Source organism: Bos grunniens, chromosome 2 (genome assembly GCF_055505025.1).
Source record: "Bos grunniens cultivar Pamir isolate PY7600 chromosome 2, Bosgru_T2T1.0, whole genome shotgun sequence".
Taxonomy (NCBI): domain Eukaryota; kingdom Metazoa; phylum Chordata; class Mammalia; order Artiodactyla; family Bovidae; genus Bos; species Bos grunniens.
Genome location: NC_141166.1, coordinates 106640390 through 106668226, shown reverse-complemented (window position 1 = coordinate 106668226; position 27837 = coordinate 106640390). Strand labels below are relative to the sequence as shown.

General features: G+C 37.6%; 1 protein-coding gene across 1 annotated transcript in view; it reads left to right on the top strand.

Moving 5' to 3' along the window:
- The window catches only part of SCN1A (sodium voltage-gated channel alpha subunit 1), a 224813-nt gene that overhangs the window by 128315 nt on the left and 68661 nt on the right, over positions 1-27837 (top strand). The window contains exons 4-9 of the mRNA XM_086370732.1: positions 215-526; positions 19391-19511; positions 21616-21703; positions 23618-23746; positions 26235-26326; positions 27351-27620. Of these exons, the coding sequence (XP_086226858.1) occupies positions 263-526; positions 19391-19511; positions 21616-21703; positions 23618-23746; positions 26235-26326; positions 27351-27620 (964 nt within the window). The 5' untranslated portion in view covers positions 215-262. The remainder of the gene's footprint in view (positions 1-214; positions 527-19390; positions 19512-21615; positions 21704-23617; positions 23747-26234; positions 26327-27350; positions 27621-27837) is intronic.

Here is a 27837-nt window from a genome sequence, read left to right as displayed (position 1 = left end):
CTTGCACGTTTAAAAGTTTGCTTAAAGGGTCATGCTAAAGATCTCAAGTTAAATGTTCTACCTACAAAAAAAAAAAAGAATTTATATTTAATTATTCCATTTGGATTTAATTGGAAATGAACTTTTCAGTCCTCTAGTTTGTATTGCATAACAGGAGGTTGCAGATATTAAGATCTTTAAAGCTCCTTAAAATATCTGTATTCTTTCTCTTTAGGACTTCATATGCAGAGTAAATGGTGATTAAAATGTGCAGGATGACAAGATGGAGCAAACAGTGCTTGTGCCACCAGGACCTGACAGCTTCAACTTCTTCACCAGAGAATCCCTTGCGGCTATTGAAAGACGCATTGCAGAAGAAAAGGCTAAGAATCCCAAACCAGACAAGAAAGACGATGATGAACATGGCCCAAAGCCAAATAGTGACTTGGAAGCCGGAAAGAACCTTCCTTTTATTTATGGAGATGTCCCTCCAGAGATGGTGTCAGAGCCCCTGGAGGACCTGGATCCCTACTATATCAATAAGAAAGTGAGTGTGTTTTATCAGGCATATTTTGCTGCTTTTTGCCTTATAGTATACCTTAGACTCTTAGAGCACCAACATATGCTAAGTTAGCACAAACTCTAAGTATCCTTCTCTTTGGGAAATAGAACACATTTGTGTATGCTTTATGCATATATATGACAAATAAATTGATTAGATCATAACAGATGGAGCTGTCCCAAATGTACACAAAAGATATCTAAAAACAAATGTAAGTCATAGGCAGCTATTTTGACAAATTAAAAACTTCTCCCCAGGGATTGTGTTTACTATTTATGAGTTTTCTGTACCTGAAAATCCTGAAATTGTCACAAGTTATAAAGATCTCAAAAATGTTGGTATTAATTTCTCATAGAACAAAATTTGATACCACAAGGATTTTCAATTTTTATATTATATATAAATATTATGTTATATATAATACATCAATTAAGTTCCTGAAATTTTTTCATTTGGGAAAAAACATTCCTATACAAACTATAGTTTAAACAATTATTTAATCTTTTGGTGGGAATATATTAATATTGGTAAGGATTAACCAAAATCTAGTAATCTAAAAATACATAAATTTGAGTATTCATGCTCGAAGTGAATGTATTAAGTACTTATCCTTTCATTATGACCATGATTTCACCAAGTCAAGAAGAAAAATATTAAATAAAAAAAAATTATTATATTGATTTTAGATTAAATTTATGGCTTGTTAATTTGCAATATTTTATTATATTTTTCACCTAACACAACATATTTGTTAACTCTTGGTGGAAGGTACAGCACAAAGATTGTCATTAAGCAAATGAAATGTTTTAGTTAAATATGGTCCTTAAAAATACCCCCAAAACTTTTAGGGATGTTTTTGGTTGCTGGCACAATTATCATGTTAGTTTTTATGAAGTGCAGAAATTTGGAATTATGGTATGTTAATTCAAGGCAGTTTTGTAAATCACTTCTCATTGACTACCACAGTTTTCAGAGGTAGAAACCTCTTAGGTTCAGATTTTTTTTTAAAGTTGTCAGGCTATACCTGGTTTAAGTATAACAATTTTCTTTTTTAAAACTGATTTGTCATTTTACAGTAATGGAAGAGATTAATCATTTTCAATAGATTTATTATCTTTTATTTAAATTTGTTTTTTAACATTGTAGTATTAAATCTTAGTAGGTAAACCATTATCTGTTTCATAACTGCCATTTAAATTAAGAGAAAAATTGCATTTTATCATTCAGTCACTACTTTGGAAATTAATGATATCTGAAAAGCTAAAACCCATATTAAGCAGTCTACGAAGGGGTTATTTGTATTTTTTTTAAAGTAAAAATGTGATAAACCAGTTATTCAAACATTTTACCTTACTTAAAATTACTCTATTATTGAAGTTATGACTCTGATATGTTCTAGCCAGAAATTCATTGCAACTAAAGTATATGACTTTATTTATAGCCATTGGACATTTCCAATCTACTTAGAGCTGCTATTATCGTGGGTTAGGTGGGCTCCATCCTAAGTAGGCATTTTGCTACCCCTAGACATCCAGTCCCCAGCTTTCCAGTAGAAATAACCATCTGAAAGTTATTAAAGTCACCCAGAGCCTACCACTTCATCAAACAGGATCCAAAGCCAGGATCCCGGATCCTCTGCCATGTCCTTATCTGTAAAACAATAAATGCATACATTGAGAAAGACCAAACTAATGCCTGTTGACAAGGGCGGCTCTTCTGTAAATAGAAACCAAATCATCCAATCAATCTTTTCCTTTAAATTGAAAAGTTTTTAGATTAATAAAGTTGTCATATTGAGCAAATGTCCCCAGACAAAGCAGTCCACAATTGGTTTATAATGAATTAGATATAACAAAGGATATAAAGACAGATGGAAAACAAAGTAATGTAAACCCTTCCGAATAGTTAAAAGAAAGGTCTTGAAACTGAGGATGAAAGACAGACTCTGAAGGAATGACTAATCTGCCAGATTCTTGTGCTGAAGTAACCCTTATAAACTTTGTTAGCTTCACATTCAAACTTGCCTTTACCATATCCTTATCTTCAAATGCACATTGTGTGAGGAAGGAAAAACATTCTGACATTTCGGAACAAATCTGTGCGCAAGTAGCACAACCTGATAAGAGAAATATTGTTACCAGAAAGGAGCTTTCCCCAAGTTGAGGCACGTCCATTGCTTTCACTTTGAGCTGACATCAAGCAAGTCTCCAAATTTAAGTCATTCAACAGAAATACAAATGAAACTTTTTGCAGGACTGAAATCCTTAAAAACTAACATGGCATGCTTGAGCTGTGTGTTTGAAATTTCCTTTTTTTTTTTTTTTTTCATCTTCACGTTTTAAAACTTTCTATAGTTATGTGTACACTCTTTTCTAGTTTTAAATTTTCTTTCATAATTGGATTGTTTCAGTATGGAGGAATAGTCTTAAATTCTGAATGTGTTTCCTCTGATTGATGGTAGAATGCTTAGAAAAATAATAACCTTTTTAAAATAATGAATATTTCTTTTGATATTTGACCAATTTCATTTTAGTGGCTTGGGTGTCTAAGGATGGCAGGGTGATCGTCATTAAACAACACAATGCATATACACAGTACTCCTGGCATAGATGAAGTGTCTAATGATGGAAGTGTCACTGGGGAAAAGCTTCCTAGGGTGAGATTTCCCATTCTCACCAATATTGAGGATGTGGGTTTTATAGCCTTTGTGGGTTGTAACATACAAATATTAATCAGGCTAGTGATTCCCCTAAGGCTTAACTCAAGTACAGTACTTAATGTGTCAGTTGTGTCTATATACCACATCTCTATAGTCTCCTTCTAAAAAATGTATAGAATAAACAAAGCAAGCCCCTTGTCAGAATGGCTGGAGAATCTTTGCTGTTTTAGCTTAAAGTGCAGTGGTGCACGAATATAAGGAATTTACCTGTAAGGAATAGAAAGAACACAAACCGCAGCGAAGCTGTCTGTGATCTTCTACAAAGACAATGTCAGTGCGCTTATGGAAATGTCACTGCTGATGGTGTATTTTCGGATGGCATATGCCCACATATATTTATCTCTTTTGCCCCAGTTTAAAATGTACTAATTACATAATGTTCAAAATTTCTGCTGAGACTGTTAAAATAGTTTAATCCATGGTCAGTGATATTGTGGCAGTAACTGGAAAAATAGTATCAACTGTCTCGTGAACATTCATGGCACATGAAGCATTCCAGACCCGCAGATGTTTTAAGCCTTCAGAAGTCCAAGGTAAGAACTAAGGAATAAATTAACAGTGCTATCAGAAAAGACCCACAGAATTTTCCACCCTGTGTTAACTTTGGTTCCATGGTCTTCAGAACATGATTCCAGGCTGGGTTCCTTTTTTGTTTTGTTTATTTACTGTGTGGCAAGGCACATTTTAGCTTGTGAACACACCTTTATTTCTTCGTGGGAATTTTTTTTTTTCACAGTTTCCTTTCATAGCTTTGGTTGATATTGCACCATTTGGCTATACATTCAAATTCTTCACCCACTCTTTATTATAGAAAACTTCTTCCTTCTCATGTTCTTCTTAAAATTACAGATGACTCATTAGTATCCTTTTGACTGTGACAGTGTACTGGAAATAGAATGAGGTATTTTAGCTGTGCGGTGAAAATGGATGTTTGTTAATTATGGAATGTACAAATGTATCCATTTAAAATGTACTCTTTACTTGACTGTCTCACCAACCATTAAAAGACAATTTATTCTCCCCTTTTATCAGCTCTTCTGAAAGAGATGCATGGCTCCTCTTTATTGGGGCTGCATGAAAAATCGGACAGGAACTTGTGATTTTAAATTCATGCCTGGTTTGTCATCACTACAGGAGTTTTTAATTGTTATGTGGGGTAGGGAGAGTTCTTTGTTTTGGTTTTAAACAAATAGAGATTTGGTAGTTTTTCTTGCAAAAGTAATTTAAAAGAAAATCAGAACAATAGATGGTAAAAGCTCATGATTCCATGAATTCTCATCTTCATGAATTTTCTTTGTATATCATTCAGTCAGTTCATTCAGTTCAGTCACTCAGTTGTGTCCTACTCTGCGACCCCATGAATCGCAGCACGCCAGGCCTCCCTGTCAATCACCAACTCCCGGAGTCACTCAGACTCACATCCATCGAGTCGGTGATGCCATCCAGCCATCTCATCCTCTGTCGTCCCCTTCTCCTCCTGCCCCCAATCCCTCCCAACATCAGAGTCTTTTCCAATGAGTCAACTCTTCGCATGAGGTGGCCAAAGTACTGGAGTTTCAGCTTCAGCATCATTCCCTCCAAAGAAATCCCAGGGCTGATCTCCTTCAGAATGGACTGGTTGGCTCTCCTTGCAGTCCAAGGGACTCTCAAGAGTCTTCTCCAACACCACAGTTCAAAAGCATCAATTCTTCGGCGCTCAGCCTTCTTCACAGTCCAACTCTCACATCCATACATGACCACTGGAAAAACCATAGCCTTGACTAGATGGACCATTGTTGGCAAAGTAATATCTCTGCTTTTCAATATGCTATCTAGGTTGGTCATAACTTTTCTTCCAAGGAGTAAGCATCTTTTAATTTCATGGCTGCAGTCACCATTTGCAGTGATTTTGGAGCCCCCAAAAATAAACTCTGACACTGTTTCCACTGTTTCCCCATCTATTTCCCATGAAATGATGGGACCAGATGCCGTGATCTTCGTTTTCTGAATGTTGAGCTTTAAGCCAACTTTTTCACTCTCCACTTTCAACTTTCATCAAGGCTCTTTAGTTCCTCTTCACTTTCTGCCATAGGGTAGTGTCATCTGCATATCTGAGGTTATTGATATTTCTCCCGGCAATCTTGATTCCAGCTTGTGCTTCTTCCAGCCCAGCGTTTCTCATGATGTACTCTGCATAGAAGTTAAATAAGCAGGGTGACAATATACAGCCTTGATGTACTCCTTTTCCTATTTGGAACAGTCTGTTGTTCCTTGTCCAGTTCTAACTGTTGCTTGCTGACCTGAATACAGGTTTCTCAAGAGGCAGGTCAGGTAATCTGGTATTCCCATCTCTTGAAGAATTTTCCACAGTTTATGATGATCCACACAGTCAAAGGCTTTGGCATAGTCAATAAAGCAGAAATAGATGTTTTTCTGGAACTCTCTTGCTTTTTCCATGATCCAGCAGATGTTGGCAATTTGATCTCTGCTTCCTCTGCCTTTTCTAAAACCAGTTTGAACATCAGGAAGTTCATGGTTCACGTATTGCTAAAGCCTGGCTTGGAGAATTTTGACCATTACTTTCCTAGTGTGTGAGATGAGTGCAATTGTGCAGTAGCTTGAGCATTCTTTGTCATTGCCTTTCTTTGGGATTGGAATGAAAACTGACCTTTCCCAGTCCTGTGGCCACTGCTGAGTTTTCCAAATTTGCTGGCATACTGAGTGCAGCACTTTCACAGCATCATCTTTCAGGATTTGAAATAGCTCAAATGGAATGCCATCACCTCCACTAGCTTTGTTCGTAGTGATGCTTTCTAAGGCCCACTTGACTTCACATTCCAGGATGTCTGGCTCTAGGTCAGTGATCACACCATCGTGATTATCTTGGTCGTGAAGATCTTTTTTGTACAGTTCTTCTGTGTATTCTTGCCACCTCTTTTTAATATCTTCTGCTTCTGTTAGGTCCATACCATTTCTGTCCTTTATCGAGCCCATCTTTGCATGAAATGTTCCCTTGGTATCTCTAATTTTCTTGAAGAGATCTCTAGTCTTTCCCATTCTGTTGTTTTCCTCTATTTCTTTGCATTGATCACTGAGGAAGGCTTTCTTATCTCTGCTTGCCATTCTTTGGAACTCTGCATTCAGATGTTTATATCTTTCCTTTTCTCCTTTGCTTTTTGCTTCTCTTCTTTTCACAGCTATTTGTAAGGCCTCTTGAGACAGCCATTTTGCTTTTTTGAATTTCTTTTCCATGGGGATGGTCTTGCTCCCTGTCTCCTGTACAATGTCACGAACCTCTGTCCATAGTTCATCAGGCACTCTGTCTATCAGATCTAGTCCCTTAAATCTATTTTTCACTTCCACTGTATAATCATAAGGGATTTGATTTAGGTCATACTTGAATGGTCTAGTGGTTTTCCCTGCTTTCTTCAATTTAAGTCTGAATTTGGTAATAAGGAGTTCATGATCTGAGCCACAGTCAGCTCCTGGTCTTATTTTTGCTGACTATATAGAGCTTCTCCATCTTTGGCTGCAAAGAATATAATCAATCTGATTTCAGTGTCGACCATCTGGTTTTGTCCATGTGTAGAGTGTTCTCTTGTGTTGTTGGAAGAGGGTGTTTGCTATGACCAGTTAGCGCCTCTAAAATTACCAGTCACCCAGGCTCTCCCTCCCTTAGTTTTAGAGCACTATAGTTCACTTTTAGATATTTCTCCTACCCACCGTTTGTTTCTTCCTTATGTCCCTTTCTTCTTTGTCACCTTCCTGTCTCTGGCTCAGAAGCAATCCCAAGTTGATGAGAGCAGTAGTTAAATAACAGTTAGCATTTATCAAGTACCTGCCATATTAGTAAAACTTAAAATGAAAGTGACGTAAACTCAATGGAAAATAGTTTTTTAAAACAAAGAATCAAACAACTAAACGTGTGTATAGGGTAAATCTGGTCTTAATATTAAAGGATCCAGTACCTAACGCAGTGTCATCAGGACACAGTCCTTTTGCATTTCTCACTCTGCTTCCACCTATACCAGCTGCATTCACAGGCTGGTTCTTCCCACAAGATGGTAGAAATAGCCATCAGTGGCACAAAACTGATGGACAAAAAATTGATAGCACAAAACTGGGACTTCCCTGGTGGCTCAGAGGTTAAAGCGTCTGCCTGGAATGTGGGAGACCCGGGTTCGATCCCTGGGTTGGGAACATCCCCTGGAGAAGGAAATGGCAACCCACTCCAGTACTCTTGCCTGGAGAATCCCATGGAGGGAGGAGCCTGGTAGGCTACAGTCCATGGGGTCGCAAAGAGTCGGACACGACTGAGCGACTTCACTTCACTTCTTCACTTTAGCACAAAACTAACTTCTACAGCCTAGTAACTCCAAAGAACTCATTTTTTCTTCAAAACTTCTCCTGGAATTCATTTTACTAGGTCACATAACCTATTCTGAATCAGCCACTGTAGCCAAGGATTTGTGATGATCTCATTGGCTAGATCAGTGTCAAATGTTAACCAGTGTTGCCAAGGGATGGATCAGCTCCACCCAAACCATGTGGCTAGACAGTGAGGCAGCGGTTTTCTGTAAAAGGAAGAGAGAGAGACTGTGACAAAGGTGTGCTAGATAAACAAAAGCCAAGCTCTGTCTATGCTTTAGGAAATTTACAGTTCTTATTTAACCAACATGCCCTTCCAAGATAATTCTTATCTTTATTTTAAAATGATGAAACTGAGGTAAAGTAATTTTCCTAAGATCATAGGGCTATTAAGTAACAGAGACTAGATTTCAAACCAGATCCTTCAGCTTCTATGGCTTATTGCTATGCTACTCTGGATTTGCAGTTGTCACACTAATGAAGAGAAGCCAGCGATGGAATCTAAATAAGCCTGTTGCTACTTTGCCTGCCTCTCCACACAGGCCACTGTGAAGCTGTCCTCCTCATCTCCTTGGCTGGCAGTATTTCCCAAACCTGACTTGTTGCTTCACTACTTCTACTCAATCAGGGCCTGCCTTCGTAAAAACTAATATCTTTGAGACTCAGTGGCTCTAGATCAGTTCCTAAATTAATTAGAAAATTACATTTCCCATCAAATTTTAATAGTTTTTTTTCCACATTTTTTTCCAAAGAGGACAGATTCAGGTAACATGAATTGTGTGCCTCTGTAAAGAAATGCCATTTAAATTGGGATCTCAAGTGTAGAAAGAAGAGAGAAGTCTTCCATGGGAAGGGAACAGCCTGTAAGAAGACATGTAATATATTGGGACTGTAATAAGTAAAAGGAAAGTAAGATGTGGTTGGGGAGATGGGCTTGGGGCTAGATCAAAGCTCCAAGAGTTTGATGTTTAAGGGAAAAATAGTTCTCTGAAGGCTTTGGGTAGAGAAGTGACGATGTTCACTTTTTGCTTTTAAGATCAAGTTGGGGGTCTTTATAGAGGTCTGGTCTAGATTTTTGACAATGAAGACAAAGAATAATGGATGAGATAAGAATCCATTTTGGAGACATAATGCTTAAGTATTAGATAGGAACAGTGTCAGACTTTATTTTTCTGGGGCTCCAAAATCACTGCAGATGGTGACTGCAGCCATGAAATTAAAAGACGCTTACTCCTTGGAAGGAAAATTATGATGAAACTAGATAGCATATTCAAAAGCAGAGACATTACTTTGCCAACAAAAGTCCGTCTAGTCAAGGCTATGGTTTTTCCAGTGGTCATGTATGGATGTGAAAGTTGGACTGTGAAGAAAGCTGAGCACCAAAGAATTGATGCTTTTGAACTGTGCTGTTGGAGAAGACCTTTGAGAGTCCCTTGGACTGCAAGGAGATCCAACCAGTCCATCCTAAAAGAGATCAGTCCTGGGTGTTCTTTGGAAGGACTGATGCTAAAGCTGAAACTCCAGTACTTTGGCCACTTCATGTGAAGAGTTGACTCATTGGAAAAGACTCCGATGCTGGGAGGGATTGGGGGCAGGAGGAGAAGGGGACGACAGAGGATGAGATGGCTGGATGGCAGCACCAACTCAATGCACATGAGTTTGGGTGAACTCCGGGAGTTGGTGATGGACGGGGAAGCCTGGCATGCTGCAATTCATAGGGTCTCAAGAGTCGGACACAACTGAGCGACTGAACTGAACTGATTAGATGGGAGCAAACGGATGGCATTGTTTTTTGAATATGAAATTTGGGAGGAAAGAAACTGAGCAGCAAAGTTCCAATGTGAAAATTGGCACTGCTTTGTTTTAACTTATGTTAAAACACATAAGTTTTAACAAGTGTTTGTGTATATATTTGAGTTTGTATACACAAGTGTTTGTATGTGTATATATTTGAGAACCAGAGATACTTACATTTTTAATCCTTTAATCCTTTTTTTTATATGGCACTTGGAATTCATTAAGGAGATTCACATGTTTTATTTCATTTCTATCCTTTAGACCACCCTGAGGTTAGTAGTATTATAATCTTCTCCATTCAGATGAAGAAATTGACATGGAATAATTTGCCCAAAGTCTTCACACAGCAACATCTGTAATAAAACTGGGCCAATTAGTCCTTTTCTCTCAATGAAAAATTAACTGAGCATGGACTATGTACCATAACCATGTTATAGGCTAAAGATACAGGGATGAGAAATATTTGACCCCCAGATTTTATCAATTTACTGGTGGTTATAATTTTTTCTCTCCGTCTGAGGCAGAGGCAGAAGCATCTGTAACTAACTGATGAGAATCCAGTTGGGGACCAATTATGGGGTCATCTCTAGCACTGGCCCCACTGCAACTATTCTACCCAGCTAAACCTTAGGGACAAGCAATTTTACAGATTCTTTTCTGGGTACATATTTTTCTCCTTTGCATTAACTTAAAGCAAAAATTAAAAAAAAAAAAAAACAACTATGAGGCCTTGAGCCTGCAGATGTATTTTTGTTTGTCTCATGCAATACTGTTTAAAATTTTGAATTAGTGTCTGAGATTTATAAATCAGAAGATTGCACAAACATGTGTAAACCTGAATATTTAGGTTTCTCACACACTATCAGATCTGGCATCACTGATTTGCATACCAGAAATTAGCATGTCTCTTGCACTGTCTAGCCGCTGTGGGGTGTTGGTTTGTGATCTCTGGCTTCAAGACAATTAAATGAGGGCTGGATATTAAAGCTTGGTGGGCCATGGGCAGGCTTCAGTTCACAGATTGTTCTTTAGGCTGGTTATCCCTCATCTAAGCAGAAAAGTAGAATGAGATTGGGAGAGAAAACGTTTTGTAAATTATTGCTCACTCACTTTGGAATCAGGAAGAGAACCTGTGAGAAAGCTTTCCATCCCTCAGTGAGCCAGGAAATGAGGGAAATCTTGGCCTGAATCCACAGGTTATTAAAAAAAAAAAAAAAAGGCAAAGAAGTAGGTGAGATAATTTAGACAGCTTATAGGGAAAAAATATAATTAGATTCCAAGGAATTGGCCCACAGTGAAAGATGTCCCCAGAGATATGTACTAATGGGAATCTCTTGCCTTTCTATGCAATTATTTACACCCAAAGCTCTGAAGCATCTCTTCTGCCATGTGGTATCATTTTGCCCTTTCTTGCTGGAACCTCTTCTCAAGCCAACAGCTTAGAGCTAGAAAAAGGTTGACCCCACTTCTCGAAGAAGATAGAGCCAGGGAATTTCCCTAATTTGAATGCCAGGGTAATATCAAAGTGGGGAGAGAGTTGCTGCCCAATTTAGAAATCTGTTACCACTTTTAGAGCGATGATTTCTTATAAAGAGTGATAGAGTTCCACGCTGTCATTACATAGAATTCTATTTCATTAGGAATTACATAGGCTTTTGAATCTATGTGTAAACATAAATCCTTTCTTTGGGAAAAGATGGTCAGAGTTCCAAACAGTTGACCTCCAAGCACATTTTTGGATTACAGTATAAGTACATGTTGAAAATTGCCTCTCTAAATTTTGAGGCTAAAGAATAAACGTAATCGACCGATAGCATATTCTGTTTTTCTATTATTCGTGGTCACTGCTCACCTTCTTCTGTTATTTCTTTTGCTTTTTCCAGTACATTTACTATAAGAGCAGGCAAATTGAGTTGGCGTCGATCTTTTTATTTGGCAATTTTTAAATAATGTTTAGATAAACACAAAGCTGGGCCTTAGGTTTAAACTATTTAAGAAGGAAAACACCTAGATTGAAAGAAATATTAAGATAATGGACATAGTTTTTAAGGGAACTGGGAAACTATAGTTTGTTAAATTCAGTGTTCATCCTGAAGGGAAAAGATAAGTCATCTTCTAAAGTCTCAGAGACAAGAAGGATTACTAAATAGTTAACAAGTACAGATTCATAAACAATAATCCTACCAAACTAGTATAACTTAAGTTGACTTAAGTCTTATTGACTATGCAATGTATAAAGGGGAAAGATTTCAATGCAGGTGCATAGCATAAGCATTGATAACAAAAACAGATTCATAGTCCTCCTATTGCAGATCACCCTAGTTATTCATTAAAAGTACAGAACACTGGACATCACAATCTGACTTACTAAATTAGAATCACAACACCTCTGTGAGCTTAGTGCATGAGTGCGTGCTAAGTCACTTCAGTTGTTTCTGATTCTTTGTGCCTCCACAGGCTATTGCCCACTAGGCTCCTGTGTCCATGGGATATCCCAAGCAGAATACTGGAGTGAGTTGCCATGTCCTTCTCCAAGGCATCTTCCTGACCCAGGGATCGAACTCGTGTCCCTTACGTCTCCTGCACTGGGAGGCCGGTTCTTTACCTCTAGTGCCACCTGAGAAGCCCCAAGTTTAGTGTATTGTATTTTCCTCATTTTGCTTTCTAGACTATTACACTTTGATTATCAGGAGTGTTAACCTGCTTGGGTTTTTGTTGTTGTTTTCTTTAAAGCTGGAATGGATTTTTACCTAACAAAGCTTGCTGAAGAGAGTATGACCTGGCAGTACAGTAAATGGTTTACACCTAGGCTGGTGCTGCCCAATTCAGTGGACAGCATTCATGCGTGGCTGTTGTACTTGAAATGTATTTGACATGTGGCATGTTCAGTCTTTGAAGATTTAGAATGGTATGAAAATAGGAGGTAAATTATCTCAATAATTTTTAATATTGATTTCATCCTCAAATGATAATATATAGGATATATTAGGTTAAAGAAAATATTATTCAGATTAATTTCATCTCTTTCCCCCCCCCCTTTTTTTAAATATGGGTATTAGAATGTTTAAAATCACATATGTGGCTCAGATTTGTAGTTCACGTAGTATTTCTATTTGGTAGCTCTGGTCTAAGTAAACTTTCACTAATACTTCTAGATTTTCTTCTGTCCGTAGAGATTGTTGAACATTTACTAGTTTTGAGGCTTCTTAGGGTAATAACTTACTACTTATTCCAAGTTTCTTGAGGGTCTTTGGTTTCCCTACAAACTTTAGCACAGAACTTTGTGAATATTGTGCTAAATGGTTGACACACATCTTCTGCATTGAAGTAAACTGAATTAACAATTGGACTGAGAATTAGGTCTAGGCTGCTTTCCAAGTGTCGGAAACACTCATACATATTAACAGCTTAACATATAAGGACTTAGTAAATGCTACTTGAGTTTAGTAGCTATACATAGAAGAGATAAGTGACAAGCCTGATCAATACTTAGTATATGAAGAGTTACATTCCTATAAATGTGTCTCTAAAGTGGCATTTTATATATAACATCTCATTTCCAATTCAGTCAAAATGCTGTCTTGAAATTTGTTCTGAGGCACAGTATTATTCTCAGGTTAAAATGACTTCATGAATTTCCTACAGCCTTGGGCTGTTTAAAAAAAAAAATAAGTCTGTTTTTAGCTGGATACTACTGTATCAGCCTTTTCTCCTCCACATTCAATTCTGAAATTTTTCTTTTCTATTGAAGTGACTTAATGCAATAAAAATTTTCCTGAGTAGATATGTTGATGAAATTTTTATTAAACTAACTAGATTTAAAGAATGTTAAGATCAGTTCAGTTAAGTCACTCAGTCGCGTCCGACTCTGTGACCCCACGAATTGCAGCACGCCAAGCCTCCCTGTCCATCACCAACTCCTGGAGTTCATTCAAACTCATGTCCATTGAGTCGGTGATGCCATCCAGCCATCTCATCCTCTGTCATCCCCTTCTCCTCCTGCCCCCAATCCCTCCCAGCATCAGAGTCTTTTCCAATGAGTCAACTCGTCACATGAGGTGGCGAAAGTATTGGAGTTTCAGCTTCAGCATCAGTCCTTCCAATGAACACTCAGGACTGATCTCCTTTAGAATGGACTGGTTGGATCTCCTTGCAGTCCAAGGGACTCTCAAGAGTCTTCTCCAACACCACGGTTCAAAAGCATCAATTCTTTAGCGCTCAGCTTTCTTCACAGTCCAGCTCTCACATCCATACATGACCACTGGAAAATGGACCACTAGTGATCCATACATGATCACTAGACGGATCTTTGTTGGCAAAGTAATGTCTCTGCTTTTGAATATGCTATCTAGGTTGGTCATAATTTTCCTTCCAAGGAGTAAGCGTCTTTTAATTTCATGGCTGCAATTACCATCTGCAGTGATTTTGGAGCCCCCCAAAATAAAGTCTGACACTCTTTCCACTGTTTCCCCATCTATTTGCCATGAAGTGATGGGACCAGATGCCATGATCTTCGTTTTCTGAATGTTGAGCTTTAAGCCAACTTTTTCACTCTCCACTTTCACTTTCATCAAGAGGCTTTTGAGTTCCTCTTCACTTTCTGCCATAAGGGTGGTGTCATCTGCATATCTGAGGTTATTGATATTTCTCCTGGCAATCTTGATTCCAGCTTGTGCTCTTCCAGCCCAGCATTTCTCATGATGTACTCTGCATAGAAGTTAAATAAGCAGAGTGACAGTGTACAGCCTTGACGTACTCCTTTTCCTATTTGGAACCAGTCTGTTGTTCCTTGTCCAGTTCTAACTGTTGGTTCTTGACCTGCATATAGGTTTCTCAAGAGGCAGGTCAGGTGATCTGGTATTCCCATCTCTTGAAGAATTTTCCACAGTTTATTGTGATCCACACAGTCAAAGGCTTTGGCATAGTCAATAAAGCAGAAATAGATGTTTTTCTGGAACTCTCTTGCTTTTTCCATGATCCAGCGGATGTTGGCCATTTGATCTCTGGTTCCTCTGCCTTTTCTAAAACCAGCTTGAACATTTGGAAGTTCATGGTTCACTTATTGCTAAAGCCTGGCTTTGAGAATTTTGAGCATTACTTTACTAGCGTGTGAGATGAGTGCAATTGTGCAGTAGTATGAGCATCTTTGGCATTGCCTTTCTTTGGGATTGGAATGAAAACTGACCTTTCCCAGTTCTGTGGCCACTACTGAGTTTTCCAAATTTGCTGGCATACTGAGTGCAGCACTTTCACAGCATCATCTTTCAGGATTTGAAATAGCTCTACTGGAATTCCATCACCTCCACTAGCTTTCTAAAGCCCACTTAACTTCACATTCCAGGATGTCTGGCTCTAGGTCAGTGATCACACCATCCTGATTATCTGGGTCATGAAGATATTTTTTGTACAGTTCTTCTGTGTATTCTTGCCACCTCTTCTTAATATCTTCTGCTTCTGTTAGGTCCATACCATTTCTGTCCTTTATCGAGCCCATCTTTGCATGAAATGTTCCCTTGGTATCTCTAATTTTCTTGAAGAGATCTCTAGTCTTTCCCATTCTGTTGTTTTCCTCTATTTCTTTGCATTGATCGCTGAGGAAGGCTTTCTTATCTCTTCTTGCCATTCTTTGGAACTCTGCATTCAGATGTTTATATCTTTTTTTTTCTCCTTTGCTTTTCACGTCTCTTCTTGTCATAGCTATTTGTAAGGCCTCCCCAGACATCCATTTTGCTTTTTTGCATTTCTTTTCCATGGGGATGGTCTTGATCCCTGTCTCCTGTACAATGTCATGAACCTCCGTCCATAGTTCATCAGGCACTCTATCTATCAGATCTAGTCCGTTAAATCTATTTCTCACTTCCACATTCAGTACATTCATTAAAAACGTCAATATCAAACTTGTTACACTTAGAATGGTTAAAATGGTAAATTTTATGTTAGGTGTATTATACAATAAAAAATTAGGGGCAGAGTTAAAAATGTCACTCAGTCGAACAGCTCATAAATCTTGCTTTGCTTAAAGTTGCATATTTGTTGATACAATTTAAAGTACAGAAACATTTTGCCTGAAAGTGAAAATTTTAGTTACTCAGTCGTGTCCAAGTCTTTGCAACCCCAGGGACTGTATGAACTATAGCCCGCCAGGCTTCTCTGTCCATGGAATTCTCCAGGTAAGAATACTGGAGTGTGTTGCCGTTTCCTTCTCCATACATATTTGTTTATACAATTTAAAGTACAGAAGCATCTTGTCTACCTTCCCTGCTGTTTTCTTTTTGACCCCTTACCTGTGAAATGAGAAAAGCAGATATCTCTACGTTGGAAAATTCTAGAGTTACTTGACTACTTGTAGGTAACAGTGTTCCCTTCTTACTCTCTTCTCCCTTCAGTACCATCAATACCATTATTTGGGGCAATGTGTATTTGAGAGTCTTTGGGGGCAAGTAAGTGACTGAGGGAGAAGGCAATGGCACCCCACTCCAGTACTCTTGCCTGGAAAATCCCATGGACGGAGGAGCCTGGTAGGCTCCAGTCCAGGGGTCGCTAAGAGTCAGGAACGACTAAGCGACTTCACTTTGACTTTTCACTTTCATGCATTGGAGAAGGAAATGGCAACCCGCTGCAGTGTTCTTGCCTGAAGAATCCCAGGGACGGTGGAGCCTGATGGGCTGCCGTCTGTGGGGTCGCACAGAGTCGGACACGGCTGGAGCGACTTAGCAGCAGCAGCAGCAGCAAGCAACTGAGGGTGCACATGCACACACATCCTTTCGTTAATCTTAATACTTACAAACTAAATGTCTGGCTTCTTGGATGTGCAAGTAAATATAAGGAGGATGAATACAGATAGATGATGAAATAGGTATGAAATTAGTTACAAATAGTAAATTTGAAGTTCTAAATGGAACTTACTCACATAAAAATGGTTACAGATTCAAGATTCTAAAATTAGGTTTCTCTGTAAGTCAGCAGTTTAAAATGAATCCATAAACATTTTAAGGAAATATTTGTGTAGATTGTATGTAAATATATATGTTTCAACCTGGGAACGACAGAGTCCTCACAGAAGAAAACCTGAAATGGTCCCTTAATGCTGATCTCATCGTCAGCTTCCTGGGAACTCTATCAAGAACGTCTTATCTCTCTATACTGCTGGCGAAAATTAAAGAACAAGCATTGCTATATAGTAAAACCTCACTAATTTCATTATACATTCTAATTGTAAGCACTTACACAGTGTGCACACATTTCTTAACTTTTGAAGTTAAAAATACATTCTTTGAATTTTGTAAGTAAATAAGTGAAAATATCCTAAAATCAGTAAAAGTCCCTGTCTGTCTTGAACAATTGAGAATTATGTCCTTTTGCCTTTAGCTTTTGTGTCAAAGTATTACTTTCTCTATGTGTAAGGACTTTTGAAAATTGTTTATCAGCATCAGGGGTGCTGTGGCGTTCGTTAGCTTTACCCTGCTGAGTTCTGGCTCTTTTTCTGTGCCTTTCTGGGCTCCTCCTGGTTCAATTTCAGAGTCTTGCTTCTTTTTCTTCGTGGTCTTTAGGGCAGAGGTTCTTACACCCTTTCATTTAGCCTCTGCAGCTTTGCCTTTGGCCTCGTCACCCCCTTCCTCTATCTTTTCTACTTCTTCTTTTGTTAGGTCTGCTCACGGTTTGGGTTGGAGGCTGGCTACACAGCCGGAGTCACAGGTGATCTTTTCTGTGCGTGGTCGCATCTCCTCAGGATGAGCTGCATTGTTATTCGTATCCACTGAGCTACAGTCAGGATCATCTTCATCCCCTCTCCAAGTTCATGATTTAGCCCCAAAATTTGTTTGTTGTTGTTTAGTCACTAAGTTGTGTTCGACTCTTTGTGACCCCATGGACTGTAGCTCACCAGGCTCCTCTGTCCATGAGATTTCCTAGGCAAGAATACTGGCGTAGGTTGTCATTTCCTGCTCCAGGGATTCAATTCAACATCTCTTGCATTGCAGGCAGATTCTTTACCACTGAGCCACCAGGGAAGCCCTTTCCAAAATTAGGCTTGTAATATTATTTGAAACAAGGGTATTTTTATTTTTAAAAAATATATCCTATATTATGTTTTTACTGGCTCTCCCACTCCCAGCCCATAATATTTCTACTAGGGTTTACTCAGCATAATTCTGGGGAGAGGAAGCATAGGCAAGAGGTTTGCAAGGTGGACCATATTTGGTCCCGAATTAGCTCACTCAGGGCCTTGCTGTGTCCTTGCACGTGTGTACTCCCTAGGGCAAAAGCATTTGCATTGCACAAGTCTGTGCACTTTGTATGATGATATCACAATGTCATTTAGGGACAGGGGCACTGAACGAATCAGAGAAAAAGGCACAAAGTACTATAGACACAGGTGATTGCTCCTCCAGTAAGCACGTGTGAAACTCTTACCTCTTACAAATGGATATGATGATACAGTTTTCTTTGTATTCTTGACTCATAGTCCATCAGAGATGAAAGTGGAAACATGGAGTCAAAGTTCCATGTAGAGCAATGCTTCTCAAACTCTCTATTGTGAAGATGAGGTGGCTAGTCTATAAAATACAATAAAATTAATCTTCAGAAAATTGAAAAAACAGACCCACAAAATACACTCTTCTGTTTTATTTTTAGATGCAACAGATGTAAAATTAGTTTGTCAGACACATTTCTGAATACTTACTCTCAGTGTCATGTTGCAGATCAGGAAAAAGTTGGAGACAAGCACTGGTTGGACCAGGTTCAAAGCTCTCATTTAGGGCACTTGTACCCATACCAGCCAGGAAGTGCTAGTTTCAAACAATATATCAGTAAATATTTTGGAATGATTGCTTGCATTTAGAAAACCCTGAAAATAGAGGGAAAAAGAGTTGAGAAATCTGTGAATACCTGAAGACTAAACGTACAGAATAAACACTTGTCAAAGATTCTTACTAGAAAGTAAGCATAAGGTTAATGCTTGCTATGTAGTAATGCTGGCTTCCATCTATGCATCTTAGAAGGGGGTAGAATTTTTGAAAGAATGGGTGAATTTAAATTTAAAAGATTTGTAGTTCCCTTCCCAAGATATGTTCTTCATAAAGAAATAGGCTTTCCTAGAGAAATAGGCTTCCTTTCATCACCCCCAGGCTATTTGAACATATATAAAGGTCCTAAGAAACAATGAGTAAGAATCCTTGATACAGGGTTGTACATTGCTGCTTTGTTTGTTGTTGTTTTGTCTACATACCGTTAATTGTGCTCAAATATGGCTAAATTTTGAATGCCAATTCCATTCACATCCATGCATCCTGGATTTTTCAGGGTCTTTGATCTTTTCCTCTATGCTAACAAAGCACTACATGAAATAGGCAATCAGTTGGGACTGGAATTCAATGTGTCAGCTAACTCAGAAATCCAAATACAGAATTTAGTACTCTAGTCAGCAGATATTCTCCAGGGAACTTGGCCTCCAGAAATCAATCACTGGTTTACATCCATCTAACCCAAGAGTGGGTTTAGTGGTGGCTGTTTTTATTTCCTATTATAAACAGAGTGATTTTTTATCAGGAGAAATGGTAAAAGAATATTTCAAAAAGTATTAGTTTTATTAAATGATTTGCGTTCTACGTCATTAATTTTCAAGGTAATCAAAATGAGAAAGCTGAAATCACTGTAAAAGAACTGCAGTGTCTTAAGGATCTGTAGAATGAAATGTGAACCCTTTTGAGACTTTCATTTAACTTAGATATTTAAAATACTAAGAAAGAAAATAAATTATTTTGGCTAACTATCTTATAAACAATAAAACTGCAGTATCAAGTCAAAGGTAAGTGATATCACTGGATATTGTTTCTAGTTAAGAGAGCCTGGAACAGTTTGTCCTTATGGTACACATCAAAAAGTTGCAACACTGGAATAACTCATGTTGACAAATAACAGAAGGTGGGTAATAGAGTTTAAATGGTTGATACTTTATACTTCTGTGTTGTGTTCCTATCTTACAGACTTTTATAGTATTGAATAAAGGGAAGGCCATCTTCCGGTTCAGTGCCACCTCTGCCCTGTACATTTTAACTCCCTTCAATCCTCTTAGGAAAATAGCTATTAAGATTTTGGTACATTCATATCCTTTTCAAGTGATCGATATTAGCTATTTGTACATAATCTATAAGTGCTTTGTAGCTAAATGTAAGATTAAGTTGGGAAATGTCATATTCTGTGGTTTTTATCATTTTCATTTTGTATTTCCTTTTGTCATATAAGCATTTTCTTAAAATTTATTACATTAATGTTACTGAAATTTACAGTCTTTACTATTATATATACACACTATATGTATATTTCAGTCTTTTATATATCAAATTCTAACATTATATATCTCTTTCTAAAATTACTCATCCTACAAATCTAGTGTAAAACAGACTTATTTTTACAATATTGTATAAAGTTTGTGACTTTCTGGAATTTGCATGGAATCCTGATATAATAGTAAGAAAACCAAACCTATATCCAGAGCCAAGTATAACCATATCTATAATATAAAGCATTTTAGTGTACCTTAGAGTTAACCTTTAAGCATAATTTCCACTGGAGACGATCAGGGGGCTCTGGCCAATATGTAGCTAGTTTTTGAACTTTCCTAATGAAATTCGTGAAGGAAGTACTGGATCACTGGCTGAATTTCAAATAGAAGTCATTGAATTATGACTCTGCCGTGCAAAACTGATTGCTTAGTAAAGACTCTGAAAGTTAATGAAAGATGCAGGGATTGTATTTCCAAAAGGTCTTCAGGGATTTAGCTTTGTGATTCTCACTGGTGTTAAAAAAAAAAAAAAAAAGGACTCTGCAACTAAATTTATCTGTTCCTACTCCTTGGCCAAAAGCCTTCACTTCTGATTATGTCTCATTTGACGGCTTTGGCAATAATAAATATAGAATTACTGGTATAATTATCATCTACTTATCATCTATAATTATCATCTGCTCTATCTTCTATACCATTACTGGTATAACTATCATCTACTTCTAAGTAGAAAAAAACTTAACATTCCACTCTATTTTTAAACTGATAACAAGAGATTCCTTATGGTATAAGTATGGTATTAGTGAATTTCAAAGATTTGAAACGTAACTTTTACATGTCCCGAGCTTTGACATTTATGGAGGTTTCTTTATCCTAGTTTGCGTTCCTAGTGCCATCGTGTGGTCATTTGATGAAAACTTTCTTTTTCTCTTATGGAAAATTTTTGCTTTGGCTGTTGACTGTTGTTGAATGTTAGATATGAATGCAAGAAATCTGTGTTTTACTCCTTGGCCAAGTTATCTAATTTCTCTAAAGTTTTAGCTTTATTTCTCTAATTTCTAAAATACAGGAATTAAACAGTTGTTTTTCAAGGTCCCTTTCAGCTCCATAATTCTGTTAGGTCCTAGTCATTTGTTTCACTAACATTTAGATCATAGCTACTAACCAGACCTATTCCAATAACTCACACATATTATCCCATTTAATCTGTACCTCAAATTGATGAGTTCCACATCTGATTAGCTCCACTGCGTAAAATTCAGTGGAGACACTAGAAAGTTCAGTGGCACAGAGAGGTTGAGTGACTTACCCGAGTCATTTTCATGTTGCTAAGATCACCTTTATGTTGAATTTTATCATGCTAAGGCATGACTTTGAAATATTCACTTTCAATCTTATCCAATGCTGCTATATGTTTACAAACATTTGAAATAAAGCGACCTGACATTTAACACCGTACTATAATATATTCATCCATATTGTATCACATGTGTTTAAGAAATTATAATTCTGCCAGGATGTGCCTTCCTCAGCAATTCACTATTTTAATCAACTAAATTAGTTTATTTAAATCAACTCTGCTCAAAAGCTATGCAGTTCCAGAATGCCCACAGTTTTCCCAATAAGGTCTTCTGGGAATAAATAGATTGATTTAATAATAGTAGCAAAAACCACACTTTATACTTTTATAAAGCTTTCTCGTACATTATCTCATTCAATCTATACAACTACTCTGTGAGAGTAGTGTTATTATATAAATTTAAGGATGAGAAAAATGAAATTTAAAGAGATTAGATGATTTGCCCACAGTATGTTCGTCACTGATTCCTGGCCAAACTGCAGGTTGAGCTTTTCAATGTTAGTTTTATATAATATAATACATGGGTTTGGGTTTTCTTCTGTGTGTTCCTTAACAATAACCTACATTATTCAGCATGCTAATTATGTGCACTATTTTGACAAACTGTGTGTTTATGACAATGAGTAACCCTCCCGACTGGACAAAGAATGTAGAGTAAGTTCAACTTATAAGCCACCTATGTGAGTATGTATAAGTGTGTGTGTGTGTGTGTGTGTGTGTATTGTTGCATAGACATAGAGATGTATATCTATGTCTATATATATGTATTTAGGATTTAATATCTCTCCATGTGTACTTGGTGGTGACCAGAAGCCCATCATTCTTGCACACTCATCACTCTTCCTTTAGGATATACAGTGGCCAGAGCAAATATGGTGAAAGTTATCACAGAAAGGAACCAATGTGGTAGACCTTGGTTCCAGTTAACTTCCAGATTAATTCAGTGAGTCTTCCACATGCCCTAAAAACATACTATGAAGCCTCACCAAGTTTACACTTCCATCAGGCACAGCCACTCTGTGCCAGGCCCATATTGGTTTCAAATGTGGTCAACCAAAATATCTGCTGGGAAAAAAATCCCGAAATTTGGGATTTTCAAACTTGAATATTTAATAAACTGAGGGCTCTGCTAACTGAGCCTCCCTAGTCACTCAGACAGTAAAGAATCTGCCTGCAATGCAGGAGACCAGGTTTTAATCCCTGGATTGGAACGATCCCCTGGAGAAGGAAAAGGCAATACACTCCTGTATTCTTGCCTGGAGAATTCTATGGGCGGAGGAACCTGGAGGGTTATAGTCTATGGGGTCACAAAGAGTTGGACACAACTGAGCAACTAACACCCACACACACACACGCATACTGAAATAAAAGAGTAGCATTTTCAGAAACCAAGTGCATTGCTAACTGTTCTAATGGACTCTTCTGGGATACTTTGAGGACAGCGAGGCCAGATATGTGGTAAGTGCTGCTGGGGCTGTTCTCATGGCTGGCGTGGTGACCACTATTGCTCTGTGGCTTCTGACCCTTAAAACAACAACCATGGGGGTATTCTAAGGGCCTTTTCCCTTCCTGGACACTTCCAGGTTAGAACCAATAAAAAGATAGAGTTTCTGAAGAAGTGAAAGTCGCTCAATCGTGTCCAACTCTTTTCAACCCCATGGACTATACAGGCTATCAAATTCTCCAGGCCAGAATACTGGAGTGGGGAGACTTTCCCTTCTCCAGGGGATCTTCCCAACCCAGGGATCGAACCCAGATCTTCTGCATTGCAGGTGGATTGTTTCCCAGCTGAGCCACTAGGAAAGCCCAGAGATTCTGAAGGAAATTAAAAAAAAAATTATATACAAAGGATTGCTTAAGTATTAATACTAATGTGTGAGGCCCACAGGTCTCAAGTCATCCTTGTTTCTGTGATTTCATTATCCAACTTCTGAGATGAAGATGAAAACATCTAAGTTTCTAGTTGGAAATCTATAAATTTCTTCTCATTTAAACTGACTAAGTCATTTAAATTTTGGATTTCCAATCTGTCTCAATATTTTATTCAAAATTAGATTTTCACCTCTGATGACCCTAGAATTATCCATTTGGCATGAACAAAATTCTTTTCCCAACTAAGTTAGCTTATCTTGAAAAAAGAGGAAAACTTAAGACTTACTAATTTGTCCATGTTCCCTCAGTCATAAAACATGATTGAAATTAAGCATTTTACTTTCTAAGGAAAATAATTTTATGCTTCCACAATATTATTGATCAGCTACTCCATCATGTGAATGTACTGGATAATTCTCAGGAGGCTCTATTCATTTGTGTCAATACTAAGACATTTCAGATACACTTTATACAGTATGTATTTCTCACTCTACCCTTAGGGCAATTTAAAAACAACTCTGTGTGCGTTAAGGAGTTGAATTTAAATTTCAGACTATGTTTTATTTCCATGAAAATAATTTTAACCTGCATGATTCCTTTTTAAATGTTTGTTATTAACATAATGAGAGAGTGTTAAGAAATTGATATGTCATGAAAGAAAGTGATTATTCATTCTTTTTGGATACTTGTCTCCAGGTACACCTTCACAGGAATATATACTTTTGAATCACTTATAAAAATTATTGCAAGGGGCTTCTGTTTAGAAGATTTTACTTTCCTTCGAGACCCATGGAACTGGCTCGACTTCACTGTCATTACATTTGCGTAAGTGTTTTTCTTGGAAGCTTCAAAATAGGATATATTTTGGCTTCTACAAGTGTTCATGCTTTTAAAGAATAAGCTTGCTTTAACTGTAGAATGTTTCTGTGTGATTTATACATTTAAGCTCTGGATTTTAATTTAGTGCAACAGAGGTCAAAGAGGCATTTCACTTTGGCATAAAGGCTTTGCAGTAATTGAAATTATAATGTTCACACATAACAAACATTGTCAGCAAATTTTATACATGCTGCTGTTTCAACAGTACACACACACATTCACACATATACACACACACACTAATATGGAAGCAAAAGTGTATTTATAATACATCTGTGAAAATGTTTTTAAAAATTACAACCAAAAAACCCTCTACTGGCCCTGCAAATGTCCATTGACCTTACCCACGTCATGCACTCTCCCCAGTTTCTTAGGTAGAATAATAGAAAATAAACATCAAAACATTTTGACATAACAAACTAATAGAAAAACATAAGGTTCTTAATATATATTTGCTATTAAATGGTTATGTCATCAACAAATGCACAATTAAGGCTTACAAACAAGCATACTCTCTGACTCTTCCTATTTCTCACTTGATCCTTTCCTTTCTTCCTCTCCTTCTTTCCCCTCCTAATTTTCCTCATCATTTTCTTTATATAAACCTTCTTATCCTTATTTCCCAACCAGATAAATTCAGTAATGCACACAACACAACTTCTGCAGTCTGCTTTTTTTTTTTTTTTTTGGTCTAGTGATAAACTTCCCCAAGAAAGAAGAAACCCAGAAAAATAACAGAAGGCCGCTGTGCACTAGATGAAATTAGAATGTAGAGGAAGATGGACCAATGTGGTTCACCCTCATTCTTCAGCAGCTGGTTTACTTGGCCTCTTACAGGCATAAGGATGTGGGAAGATGAGCAGAGGAGAAATGGAGCTGATATTCTCAAGGCTCCAAATGCTGCCTGTCTCATCTAAATTCCATATCTATTCAAGATGAGCTGATTCTTCACCGTCCCCTCTGGCCATGGCTCAAAAGAAAGCATTTTTGAGGGGCTATTGTTTCTTGAGGCTAAAATAACAGGAATGGCAAGAGTGATCATTGGGCCCCCATAAAACATTGTTCTTAATTTTCCTAGCTTTCACTTAAGAGTTACACCAAAAAATCCTGATCACATATGGATAGGCAGTAAGTCAGTCTGCCTGAATTTCTCTTGGATGATTTCATATATTTTTTAAAAACTGAAGGCCTAAGACTATTAGTTCAGTTCAATCACTTAGTCATGTCTGACCCTTTGTGACCCCATGGACTGCAGCACGCCAGGCCTCCCTGTCCATCACCAACTCCTGGAACTTGCTCAGACTCAACGTACATTGAGTTGGTGATGCCATCCAACCATCTCATCCTCTGTCATCCCTTTCTGCTCCTGCCCTTCAGTCTTTCCCAGCATCAGGGTCTTTTCCAGTGAGTTAGTTCTTTGCATCAAGTGGCCAAAGTATTGGAGTTTTCAGTTTCAGCATCAGTCCATCCAATAAATGTTCAAGACGGATTTCCTTTAGGATTGACTGGTTGGATCTCCTTGCAGTCCAAGGAACTCTCAAGACTCTTCTTCAACACCACAGTACAAAAGCATCAATTCTTTGACGCTCAGCTTTCTTTATGGTCCAACTCTCTCATCCATACATGACTACTGGAAAAACCATAGCTTTGACTAGATGGACCTTTGTTGGCAAAGTAATGTCTCTGCTTTTTAATATGCTATCTAGGTTGGTCTTAGCTTTTCTTCCAAGGAGCAAGCATCTTTTAATTTCATGGCTACAATCACCATTTGCAGTGATTTTGGAGCCCTCCAAAATAAAATCTCTCACTGTTTCCATAGTTTCCCCATCTATCTGCCATGAAGTGATGGGACCGGATGTCATGGTCTTTATTTTTTGAATGTTGAGTTTTAAGTCAACTTTTTCACTCTCCTCTTTGACTTTAATCAAGAGGCTCTTTAGTTCTTCTTCTCTTTCTGCCTAAAACTATAGCCAAGAATTATTGTCCTTTTACTTAATTCTCCTAAATTACCCATATTGATTGTACTGCTTTCTGCAATGACAAAAGGATTGTGTACTTAAGAAATTTACATCCACTTCATGGCCTTAAATGATGTAAGTAAAGAAAACCATAGTGATGGACCCTAACTTCTAAATTGTTACTGACAAAATTATCATTCAAAATCACAAAGAAGGGCTTTATAAAAGACCCAAGCAAATAATATAAATGCTACTTAATTCTTGAATAACTCTAATTTAATTCTACAGGTATGTAACAGAATTTGTAAGCCTAGGCAATTTTTCAGCTGTTCACACTTTCAGAGTCTTGAGAGCTTTGAAAACTATTTCTGTAATTCCAGGTAAGAAGTGGTCAGTGCAAAGCATAAGGCTTCTTGTACCTATGGCTCTTTCTTTGTATCCTGTTATTGTGTTTGTGTGTGAACTCCCTATTTCAGATATGTGACAGAGTTTGTGGACCTGGGCAATGTCTCCGCATTGAGAACATTCAGAGTTCTCCGAGCGCTGAAAACAATTTCAGTCATTCCAGGTGAGGGTTAAACACTGAGGCTCAGCTGTCATGATTTTTCAGTAACAGTCTCTTTTCTTAACACTCAGCGTTACATAAAATTGGGGATCATAATAATTTAAATCATAATAATAAAAAAATGAGTGTTACCCAGAAAATAATTCTTATTATTTGAACATAAATGTTTATGTTTTTATATTTTTCATCAGTCTTGGAGTTCAATACTTTCTTGCATGAGACACTGTATTATACAGTCTATGTGATTTGCACTTAAATAAGTCCTGGGTTTTTTCTTCCACGTCAGTTGTACTAAAGATTTGTTCCCTGTCAAATGTACTGGTCTGTAATTTCTTGTTAATTTTAGGCATTGATGACAATGTCTGTACAATGTGAATCTTAATATTGTTTAAAAAGACAAGGAAATAAGATAGTAAAGAGTAGCATGGGTCTGCTGGAGGATTTATTATCTTTTAAGCCATGCTGTGTGGCTTGGGGGATCTTAGTTACCCAACGAGGCTTTGAACTTGGACCATGGTAGGAAAAGTAGCAAATCCTAACCACTAAACTGCCAGAAAACTCCCCAAGCCTTTCTTATCTTAAAGTGCAATTATACTCCAAACTGCCTCCAGTTTTATAGCAAAATCTTTCCTACTTATAAATAGGAATTTGAAAATATTTTTATTCTGGTAACTTGTCATAAAACTGACCACTGTCCCTAATGAAAGTACAGGGCAAGTTTCATTAGCAAACCAGAGAAATACAAGGTATTTTTCTTCATATAGGCCTTGTGAAGACCATGAACTTCCAGCTATTTTATCCAAATGTAATGGGATATGGATTTTCATTTCATCGTTCAGATCGTTACGTTTCCAAAGTTTATTTTCATTAGCACTTCAACCTTCCATGAAGTGTTGCTTTCCCTTTACCATTAATTGCAGTCATTTTCAAACATACTTATGGAATCTATGTTTTCAAGAAAATTGTGTGAAGCTTTTCTTACTTCAGACATTCTAAGTCTTCATAGTAATAACCTTCCTTCTTTCAGGTCTGAAAACCATCGTGGGGGCCCTGATCCAGTCTGTGAAAAAGCTCTCAGATGTCATGATCCTAACTGTGTTCTGTTTGAGTGTGTTCGCCCTGATTGGGCTGCAGCTCTTTATGGGCAACCTGCGGAATAAATGTGTGCAGTGGCCTCCCACCAACGCTTCCCTGGAGGAGCACACTGTAGAGAAGAACATAACCAAGAATTACAATGGCACATTTGTAAACGAAACACGAAATGAGTTTGACTGGAAGTCGTATATTCAAGATTCAAGTAAGAATTGCTATTATGTAGGTTTATTTTTTTCATTGCTGATCTTCTTTCCATATAGGCATGGAAAAATTTTTAAATGATTGTGTAACAGGCTGTGGTATCTTTATTGCCTTATAATGGTTTGCACATAAATTTAATTGTTTGAGTGATAAATATTCTAATTATAACTCTTAAATGCCACTTTCTGTCACATCATCTGATGAGAGACTGAAAAATT